The sequence below is a fragment of the Miscanthus floridulus genome, chromosome 6 (assembly GCF_019320115.1).
Source record: "Miscanthus floridulus cultivar M001 chromosome 6, ASM1932011v1, whole genome shotgun sequence".
Taxonomy (NCBI): Eukaryota; Viridiplantae; Streptophyta; class Magnoliopsida; order Poales; family Poaceae; genus Miscanthus; species Miscanthus floridulus.
Window position 1 is genome coordinate 43242208 of NC_089585.1, and position 10791 is coordinate 43252998.

Sequence of the window (10791 nt, forward strand, 5' to 3'; positions counted from 1 at the left end):
TTTATGTTAACAAAGTAATACATAGGTTGTACATAGAAACTATATTTTTAATGAATAGATTTTTAAATTTAATCTAATTATTTATCTTCCTCTTGTCATCTAAACTTATTGTATAACTTGTTTCCTTAACCTTCTTCCCTAATGGTATTTTAATTTATCCAATGAAAATAATTCTAGGCATCGTGTTAGGACTTGGCCCTAGAGTGGCACAAACAGCACAGCTTCCCATCGCATCACGGCCACACACCCCAATGCCGCCTCCCCACGCCAGACCCCCATCATTTTGAGCAAGACAAACAAATCACAAATCCCCCGTCCTCCAAGCCAAAGCCACGGTCCGTCCGTAGTCCGTCATCAGTGGGTGAGTGAGTGTACTGTAGGTGTGCAATTTGATACTCCCTCACACACTCCCAGGCACACGTTTCCCCATACGCCCACACACCATCCATTTCATTTCATGTAGCAGCAGTAGCCAGTAGATGCTGCCTGTGCCTGTGCCTGTGCGGCTGTGCGTGCGAAAACCTGTACGTACTACATGGTCACACCACACCGCAGAGCAGGGAGCCTTTGCATCGCAAGGTCACTCGTGTCCCCTCCACGCAGCAGCTGTGTGTGTGTGTGCCGGTCGCCATAAGAGCTGGGGCTAGAGTGGGCGACCTGCCGCGACTGCGAGAACCTTGGACATGAGTTGAGAGGCCCTATCTTTTCATGTCCATGTCCATCTCCCCAGTGAGCGACAGATTGATTGATGTGTGATGCCTAACTAGCCGGTGGTGTTCAGATCCAGTCTTAGGGTTCACATCGGACGTACGATATTAATAAAACAAATAAATTACAAAATTCGTTGGTAAACTCTGAGATAAATTTATTAAATTAATTAATTCATGCTAGCGTATATTTTACTGTAGCATTTTATTGTTAAATTATGAGTTAATTAAATTATGAACTAATTAAATTTAAAAGATTAGTAAAATTAGTTATATTTTTAGTCTATGTTTAATAGTATACGATTGGGCGTAAAGTTTTGGCTGTAACATCGCCCTCGCCTTTGTGGCAAATCTCATCAGCAACAGAGACGGCTGGTGTGACACCTTGTGAAAACGCTCGCTCCGTCTCTCTCTCCTCCCTCCATATCTTTCCTTTGCCGCTTGCTGTCTCCCTCCCTCCTTCTCATCTCTCTCTCCAGTCTCCCTCCACCACCCTCGCTTCCTTTCTCCTCCTCCTCCTCTCTCCCTCATCAGAGAGAAAGAAACTAGAGAGAAAGAAGAGAGGGGGGACGATACAACATACAAGGAATCGAGGCATGGAGCGGCGGAGGAAGGCAATGTGGCTGTACCCCAAGGTGGTCGGCTTCAACCCGCCGGAGAGGTGGGGCCACTCCGCCTGCTTCTTCGAAGGGGTTGTCTACGTCTTCGGGGTATGCATCTTTAATCAACCGGCGGCGGTTCTGTTTCATCCTCTTGATCCCGTCTTCTCCGACCACGTTTATTTTTTCTCTGAATTCTTCTGCAACTTTCTTTAATTTGATTGATACCTGTAATAATACTGGTTGCTGCGACGAACTAGTTCATCAGGAAGACGCATGCTCTGACCCCGCCTCTCCCGGCTGAGGGCAGATTCTTTTCTTTTGGAGAAAAAGTTGTATCTTTTCTGGTGTTCGTCCTCTTGGAGCTGTGTTTTGTCCCGTTGCTCCTCCCACTGATGTAGCAACAAGTGAACAAGCAAAATGTTGTGCAGCTTTCACCAAAAGTGAGGGAGTCCTTGGTCCATGCTTGCTGTAAATATTCCTCCATAATGAAAAAGTAACAGCGGTAGCAAAGCAAAAGTAGCTTCGCCTTTCGTTGAATTATTACCTGCTGCAATCCAGTTTGCTGCTGCAATAGAATCTTGAGGCCTCACATCACATTTCATTTTATCCCAACAACTTGTTAATTCAGTGGTTTAGCGGCAAATGTACTGCAGCAGGACGGGGGTAGGACGAAGAGCGGATGGGGAAAAAAAAGAAGAAGAGAGACTTTTCGCTCTTGTTTCTCTTTCCCCCGTCCGCTTGGGAGGGTTGCAGTTGGAGCATGCAGGACCACTCCGTCCCGCGTTTAAGCTTCCCCCTGACCTGATTGGTATGCTGCTGTGATGGTCAGTGGTCACGCAAAGAGAAAATGTTTGATGCCAGCAACACTGACTGACATCTTGGATCGGTGCTACTTTACTGCACCGACCCAGACGCTGTCCTCTCCTCTGCTCGACGATCCGATCCATGGAGGAACGAACTTACCAGTACACGACACATGGTTCCACTTGCACAGTGATCTTGATCAGAACGAACGAACAATCATTCTGCAATCTGTTTCTTTGTTCATGTGGTCACTTTTCTAAGGTGGTATATAGCAGTAATGGAGCACTAGTGATTCGTTGCTGTGTCGGAGTTGTACTGATGCGATTAATTCTTCGATGATCCCTCCAGGGATGCTGCGGCGGCCTGCACTTCAGCGACGTGCTCACGCTCAACGTGGAGACCATGGCGTGGAGCTCCCTGGCCACGACGGGGCAGCGCCCGGGCACGCGGGACAGCCACGGCGCCGCGCTGGTGGGCCACCGGATGCTCGTCTTCGGGGGCACCAACGGCGGCAAGAAGGTGAACGACCTGCACGTGCTGGACCTGCGCACCAGGGAGTGGACCCGCCCACAGTGCAAGGGCGCGCCGCCGTCGCCGCGGGAGAGCCACACCGTCACCGTCGTCGGGGGCGACCGCCTCGTCGTCTTCGGCGGGAGCGGGGAGGGGGAGGGCAACTACCTCAGCGACGTGCACGTGCTGGACGTGCCCACCATGACGTGGTCCACGCCGGAGGTCAAGGCCGCCGACCGCGCCCCGCCCGCACCCAGGGACAGCCACAGCGCCGTGGCCATCGGCAGCAGGCTCTTCGTCTTCGGCGGGGACTGCGGTGACCGGTACCACGGCGAGGTGGACGTGCTCGACGTCGACACCATGGCGTGGTCAAGGGTAAGCGCCATGTCCTTGTCATGTAGGGTGGCCAGTGGCCTGCCTTGGCTCAAATTTGACAGCTCTGCTAGATGCGCATGTTTCCGGTGTAGATTATTGATTGCCATTATCTTTCGCTTTCCAAATGTGACGGTGACTTGCTAGGTTACATCTCTCAGTCACAGAGTAACGAGGAGTACTCCTATAGGAGTATTCATCTGTTGATGCTGACTGCCATGATGCATGTTTAATTAAGGCCCCGTTTAGTTGCCAAAAAATTTTGCATAGTAACTGTCACATCGAATCTTGTGGCACATGCATGGAGTACTAAATGTAGATGAAAAAAAAACTAATTACACAGTTGGTCGAGAAATCCTGAGAGGAAACTTTTGAACCTAATTAGTCCATAATTAGACACTAATTACCAAATACAAACGAAATGCTACAGTCAGCCAAAATCCAAAAAAAAATTTTGGATCTAAACGCACCCTAAGCAACTCCCCTTCTTTCACCTTGAAAAAAAAACATTCAGCCCGCACAAGAAATTTCTCATCCGAGTACTGTATCATCGTGTGTTGCTAACTTAACTTCAATGATTGTTCGCAGTTTCCGGTAAAGGGTGCGTCGCCTGGCGTCAGAGCTGGTCATGCAGCTATGAGTGTTGGGTCTAAGGTTAGCATCACCAGCTATTTGAAATAGAAGGAACAAATTTCGCGAGGAAATGCGTTTACTAGATCCTGAACAAAGCGTCTGTGTAGGTCTATATTATTGGAGGAGTTGGTGACAAGCAATACTACAGCGATGTCTGGGTTCTTGATGTCACAAACCGTTCATGGAGTCAGCTTGAGGTATGCGGGCAGCAACCGCAGGGAAGGTTTTCTCATACCGCAGTAGTCATGGATACTGACATTGCAATATATGGAGGGTAAGTTTGCAGGGACAGATTTTTGTTTCTGGTAGATACGAGATTATCAAATCTCAAAAATTATAGTTGGTTAACAATTTTGTATACCTTGGAAAATTTACAGATGTGGTGAAGATGAGCGTCCCCTGAATGAGCTTCTCATTCTGCAATTGGGCTCTGAGCATCCAAATGGCCGGTACAACATTTCAATGTGCAAGGTTCTTAGCAACCATTGGAGCCAAGAGAAGAGGAAATTTCTCAGATCAGAAACTGTAAGTAGCCTAATTTACCTTGAGTACTTTTGATCTTAATTTGTTACACAAACACCAGTACGACTCATCATGAGACAACATGGCAGAAAGATGCTAGTTTGAGCAATGGAGAAATGGTTCAGAAACCTCGAGAAGCAGAAATCGAGCAAAGAAATCCGTTCCTGCGTGGCCTAGGTAAGTGAATGGAAAATAATGAAAAGCAAAACAAGGCTTTCTATTCTGCCGATGCTATATTTGTGACACATGTATGTATTGTTACATTGTCGGTATCTTCAGAGAATGGCCGTGCGAAACGAAGGAAAACCGGTGAAGTTCGCCCAAACGAGCCTGAGTCAGAGCAAGAGGAGCACTCACTGTCTCTTTCCCAACATTCCTCGCCGTCGCAGTCAGATCAAGAGCAGAATGGAGCTCACAAACTTTCGGCCTCTCCCAACACATCGATTTCAGCCCTGCAACCATTTGTTCGTCTCAAGGCTAATGGCGCTCTGAGGGCTCCTGGACCCGGAGGCATTTCCTCAAGGGCTCTGAAGACGGACCAGTTTCTCCGCACCATCGCACCACAGCATCGGCAGGAAGTGCAGTTCCTTTCCTCCGACCATAAGCCTCAGCCCCGGCCTCCTGGCCCACCCCTTGTATGCCACTCTCACACACTAATTCATTCATCGGAACAATGTTCATTGTCGATCATGCTTCTTAATGGTTACTGCTTCGCATCTGCAGATTGGCGCAGAGGTTCATGGGACGATCGATGGAGCTTTCGATTCTGGGTACCTCATGACCGCTGTCGTGAATGGGCAGCTCTTCAGAGGCGTTCTATTTGCTCCTGTAAGCAATCCATCCGGAAACAAAATTATAGATGATATCAGGGCTCCATACTTGGTGTGTTGTTGATGTTTCTTGCCTTTGGCTTTCCCCTCAGGGACCTGGAGTTACTGCTCCGAGACCGACGGTTCATCACCAGATCCTGACGAGCTCAGCCGTGCCTCCCCAGCAACGGCCACTGCTGGCGCACGCCATCCCTGTCCACGCCCGGCCGGTGCCACAGGCGACGGGCTTCGTGCTGCCCGACTGTGCCCACCACGCGCGGCAAGGGTTCCCGGCAAAGGCCGTCAAGTCCGAGCCCGAGCGAGGTAGTAGCGACCTGCACGATGTCGTGCTCACGCTGGGAGGGCCTGGAGGGGGCAAGTGAGCCCCTCAGCCCCTCACGGAAGGCCTCAAGAACGGTCGACGTCCTGCTGGCCTACTGCTGCTGTTTGACATTCTGGTTGAGGAAAAAAAAAACTAGCAGCTTTTCTGTAATTTTCCCGGGTGATTCTAGGGTTCTTTAATCTGTGACTTTTACATATATGAATATAGTGTTAGCTTGATGCAGCTAGTGTTATGAGCAGTTGCCAGCTAGTGTTATGAGCAGTTGCCATTTGGTGTCCGTCGTGACTCGTGAGCTTCTTGGACTCTTGGACATGTAGTATTTTCTGATGGCTCTACACGAATCGGCTTCTGCCCTTATGGAAACGGGCTTGCTATCGCCTGGACACCCGTGTCTGCAACCATTTCGCACATCCACATGGGCCTGTGCCGCCCCAAACATCACCAACGTCGTGAAAGAGAGGGGGCGGCGGATGCCCAGTCAGCGTCGGGACAAGACACTGAGGCGAGGCAGTAGAAAATGAGAAGGAAAATACAACGCCCAATCTACTTGCAACATGCATATAAAAACAGATGAAACTTGAAACATGTGTTTGAAATACTTGCAAACACACTTGAAAAAGCCATTACAAAACATATGCAACATCAAGATAAAAACACTTGCAACATATGTGTGAAACATATACAACATCCAAATAAATACACAACATACGTCTAAAAAAACAGATAAAACATTTGTAACAGAAGCTTGCAACATACGTGTACAACCATTGCAACATGTGCAATATCCCGATCTACTTCTGCAACATCCATATAAACACTTGCAACATACCTCTGAAACATCTGAAACAATTAAAATATACTCTTGCAACATGCAGTTTCAGCGCAACATCTCCTTGCTGCTTGGGAGAACGGAAGCTCGTCGTCGTGTGGAGTTCACTCGTGTAGAGCTCGCTGGTGGCGCGAACCCCGACGCTCTAGTGGAGAAGGCCGCGGTAGGTCTGGTGGAGAAGGCAGCGGCAGGTCTTCACACTGTGCGGGTGGAACGCGAGCTGTGCGCGGCGTGAGGTTCGCTGCGAGGTGTCTGTGGGCGAGTTCCATCCCGGTCGTCGCGAGCTATGCGTGTGCGAGTTCCGCCCCACCCACAGCGAGCTGGGTAGGCGGAGCGTGAGATGTGTGTGGGCGGGCTCTGCCCGGGCTGCCGTGAGCGGCATGCGGCCGAGCTCCACCCTGACTGCGGCGAGCTAGGTAGCCTCTGCCCCAATCGAGATGAGCGGGGGCAGGCGCGGTGAGCACGGGATGAGTGCAGGCGGCCTCCGCCCCGACCGGCGTCTGCGAGCTCCGCAGGTGGAGCGTGTGCTCCACTTAGATGATTTTTTTAGAAACTATGGTGACGAGTGGATACGGGGACATTTGTGTAACACCCCGGTGTTATGCCTGCACTTAGGCATTGCTAATCATGCATATCGTGCATCATCAAGCATCCTAATCACACATGTGTAATCTTGCATATAACAACTGAAACATTACTTCGAAACATACGAAACATGTTGTGAAAAGTAAATGATGCATACACTTATTAGAGTTGTTTTGCTCTGATTCTTGCTTGCTAGTTGAGTAGAAACTGTTGGTTATGCTTGTAAATCATCTAGAATTGTTTAGCACAATTTTTGGAGCAAGGTTTGTATTCAAATTAATTCAAAATTTTGCTTCCCAAAGTAATTTCCCAAAATTAGGGTTTTGAGTTAAAAATTTAACTTTGATTCTATAATTTAAAATCTAGATAGATTTGGACTTTGGTCATAAAAGCAAAGTTGTAGAGAATTAAATTCTAAGCAACTTTCATTTTTGGTACATTTTCATAAGAGGTCATTTTCTTGCTCAAAATAATATTTGAAAGATGGCATTTAAATTCCTTGAAAAATTTATTTGAAAAATGTTTTTCCTCCTTCGCGGGCCGCCGCCTCGCTTCTGGCCCGCCTGCCGAAGCCGGCCCAGCGCGCCAGCAAGCCGCCCGCAGCCGCGCGCCAGCCCATCGCGCCTCGGCCCAGCCCAGCCCCGCGCGCCGCGCCGTCCCCCTGCTGCTCGCCGCGCCACGCCACGACCGCGGCAGAAAGCGTCCGCCGCGTGGCGACCGCATGCCGGCGTCAACCGCCGCGCGGCAGCCGCGGCCTGACACCGCGCCCACGCGCCCGCCTTCACCTGCTGATGCCCGCGCACTCGCTCACTCGCGCCCACGCTTCTTCTTCTTCCCTCCAGAGCCGAGAGCTCGAGCTCCGCCCTCGCCGCGCCCGCCGCTCCGCCGACGCCAAGCTCTCGCACCGCCGCGTCATTTTCCGATTGCTCGCGCCCACAGCCGCGCCTCGCCTTCCTTCGGCTCACGCTCGCGCTTGCGCCGCCTTCCGAGCCCTGGGTGAGCTTCCCCGCGCCTCGCCACCGACGTCCATGGCGCCGCCGTGCTCGGCCGCCGTGGAGCGCCCTCTTTCTCCCCTTCTCAGCCGTGCTTAGCTGCCTTCTCGCTTGCGCCATAGCCTCGCACACCTATTGCGCTCGCTGGCTTGCGCTGCCATGGCCGGAGACGGCCGCCGGCCGCTGGCCGAGCCGCGCCGTCGCGCCAGCGCGCGCGCCCCGGCGTGTCACCATGCCTCGGCTGGCCAGGCCGAGCCAGGCCGGGGGCTGACGCCCTGTTGGGCCGTCTCCCTCTCCCTCGCGCTCGGGCCGCGAAGGCCGGTGATGGCCGTGGGCCAACTGTTCCCTTCGGGCCGGCCCAGTAACGCTTAAGTGAATTGATTTTCATTATTCTTTATTATTTGAAATCTGAAATGGTTTGAAAAATATTTGGATGGTCAAACTTGCTCCAAATTTGTTGAAACAAATTTTGCTAGGTTCCTTATCATCAGATCTACTAGGGAAAATTATTGCATGCCATTTTTGAAATACTTTTCTGTGGAACTTTATTTAATCATGAATATTGCTGATAACTTGAAAAATATGTAGAAAAATCTATAGGATTCAGAAAAATATGATTCTAAGTTTGTTAATCTTCTAGTGTCATGTACTTCTTAGGAAAAATATGTTTCATGCATGTGTTGTGGGAAAATTTTGAGGTGTAGTTCAAGTACCTTTAATGGCTGAATTCTGTTATTTTTGTTAGAGAGCAAACTTTGTATAAAACATGCATGTGATAATTTTTGTACAGTCATTATATGCTATTAAGAACCTAGGAAAAATACTAATTCTGTTGTTTGACACTTTTCATAGTACAAAGTAATTTCATGCTCATTTTTATGCTATAGCTTGTCATTTTTGTGTAGGATAGTTTACTTATCCAAATGCCATGAAATTTTTATGGTAGTCTGTTTAGGGTAGTAGTATGCTACTGTAATTTTCTCAGATTTTTAGGAACATCAAAAATATATGTTGCTATTCAAACCTATTATTAATTAGAGTTTAAGCAAGTGTTGCTTTAAGTGTGATTAGGAAATTAGTAAAGCTTTGGTGTATCTTTGAAGCATTTCATAAGGTATGTTAACTTAACATATTAGTAGTAGAAGAGAATGCAGTAGATGACATGTGCTTGTAGTATAGTTCTTGGATGATGTTGACTACCTTGCATTTCAACATATCCATTACATTCATCTCCTTCGATGCACCGTTTGCATAATCACTTACGCGCATTGCATCATACAGGATCGCAAACCGAGAACCCAGTCGTCATACCCGAGGAGCCCGAGGAGCAGCTCGAGGTGCAGCAGCAGGAAGTGCCAGAAGTCGACGAGGAGGACGTTGAGGAACTTCCGGAGTGCCCCGATCACCGTCCGAGCTCCTTCGAGAGAGGCAAGCCCCGGAGCATTTTCTCCCGGTTTGCAATTATTTAATTAAATACTTTACTTTAAATTGATGCATTACGTTCAGGAGTTGTTTGCAACCGTTGCTGCATTATACCTTGCTTACCTTTGTTATACTATATCCTTGTTACCCTGGTATCCGCAGTCGAGTCAATGCTTAGCTGGCTTAGACCGGTAGAAGTCGGGTGATTTCCTGTCACCTGCGAGCTATAGGTGGTTACCTGGATCTGCTTGGATGACTATGAAGTCATGGTATAACTAAGTGTTAAATGAAGTTGAGACCGGACGGAGACTTGCAGAGTTTTGGACTGTAGTGTTTCCGTCTGTGTCGATTAAGGACCGACCGTTGTTGGGCCTCGAGTCATGTTGAACGCATGCCTTACATTTAGCTGGCCGGATAAAGTACCTTCCGACCGCGAAGCTGGGAGATTTTTCGGGCCGAGTAGATTGCCCGCAACGCACTGTACCGGAGCAGGTGTGGTAGGACACGGGGGCGGGATGATAAGACCAAAGTGCAGTCGGTCGGCCCCCGGGTACATGTGGTTCCTGGCAAACTCGAGATTCCTGGAAAGTTGACTCGGTGATCAATATCTCACTTTAGCGGGTGAGTGAGGTTTGTGTAAGGAATAAATCACCAGCTGGTTAGGAATCGATTCGAATCGCCATCGCTCCTGGATAGTGAGCACTTGACTTGAGTTACTTCATCGTAGTAAATGTTATGGAACACTTGGACAGTTATAGTGAATATGACAGTATGGAAATTGTTTAATGATCATTGGTTATCATTATCTGCTTAATCACATGTTTACTCTAGAATAGGTGCAAACCTAGTTGACAGGTTAATAATAATTAACTTGGCAATAACGCTTCTAGAAAGGTTCTTGAAATGCTAAAATGCTTCTTTTTGCAAATGAGTCAGCTACCCTACTATAAAGCCCTTCATAATCCTTGGTGTCATTTATTTTCGGTCATGTCGGGTAAGTCTGGCTGAGTACCTTCTCGTACTCAGGGTTTTATTCCCACTTGTTGCAGATGGGCAGATGTATTACGGCTACTGTATCAACTGCCTTTATCCTGCGATGGGTGATGCTTAGGACCATGGGCATGGTCATTCCTTACGTCTCATCTAATGCTTTTGTTGGAGATGATCATCCGCTGGCACTATATTTAAACTCCGCGTGAGTGTGTGTGTGGTTTGAACAAATGACTTCCGCTACTTTTATTCGAACTGGTTTGTAATAACTATGTTTAAACTCTGATGTATCTGAGACCGCGAACTTTTATGTAATATGTGATGGTGACCGCTAAACTTACTTACGATCATGGCTGGGACACGAGTTGGTTTGAAATCCTTCGTGATTTCACGGACTACCGGGTTATACGGGCTTAAGTTTGTCAATCGTCTGCTCTGGTGGATGATTTTCTTACTTAATTTCGTATAATTGGTCGGTTCTGTCACAGCTGGTATCAGAGCATGGTTTAGCGTGTTACTCTTCACAAGTGTATTTAAAACAAAAAGGCATTTGGAAAACGTGATTTTAAAACTATAAAGTGTGCCAGTGATCATATCCTTTATGCCCAGTTAAGGACTTTAGGTGGCTTAATTAAGTACTGACTGGGGTTCTTGCATCATATTTCTCTTTC

General features: G+C 48.3%; 1 protein-coding gene across 1 annotated transcript; it reads left to right on the top strand.

Moving 5' to 3' along the window:
- Positions 1–1164: 1164 nt before the first annotated feature.
- Positions 1165–5540, top strand: LOC136458162 (uncharacterized). Its single transcript, XM_066458149.1, has 9 exons — positions 1165–1417; positions 2462–2998; positions 3584–3649; positions 3736–3902; positions 4006–4153; positions 4240–4327; positions 4430–4785; positions 4874–4978; positions 5073–5540. The coding sequence occupies exons 1-9, from the start codon at positions 1304–1306 to the stop codon at positions 5340–5342; spliced, it is 1851 nt and encodes a 616-aa protein (XP_066314246.1). The 5' UTR covers positions 1165–1303; the 3' UTR covers positions 5343–5540.
- The last annotated feature ends 5251 nt before the right edge of the window (positions 5541–10791 follow it).

Excerpts from the sequence above, each read along its gene's own strand:
- LOC136458162 (XM_066458149.1), top strand. The coding sequence starts at position 1,304 with ATGGAGCGGCGGAGGAAGGCAATGTGGCTGTACCCCAAGGTGGTCGGC. Across the intron at positions 1,418-2,461 it reads GGGTTGTCTACGTCTTCGGG|GGATGCTGCGGCGGCCTGCA; the intron begins GTATGCATCTTT and ends TGATCCCTCCAG. Across the intron at positions 3,903-4,005 it reads GACATTGCAATATATGGAGG|ATGTGGTGAAGATGAGCGTC; the intron begins GTAAGTTTGCAG and ends GAAAATTTACAG.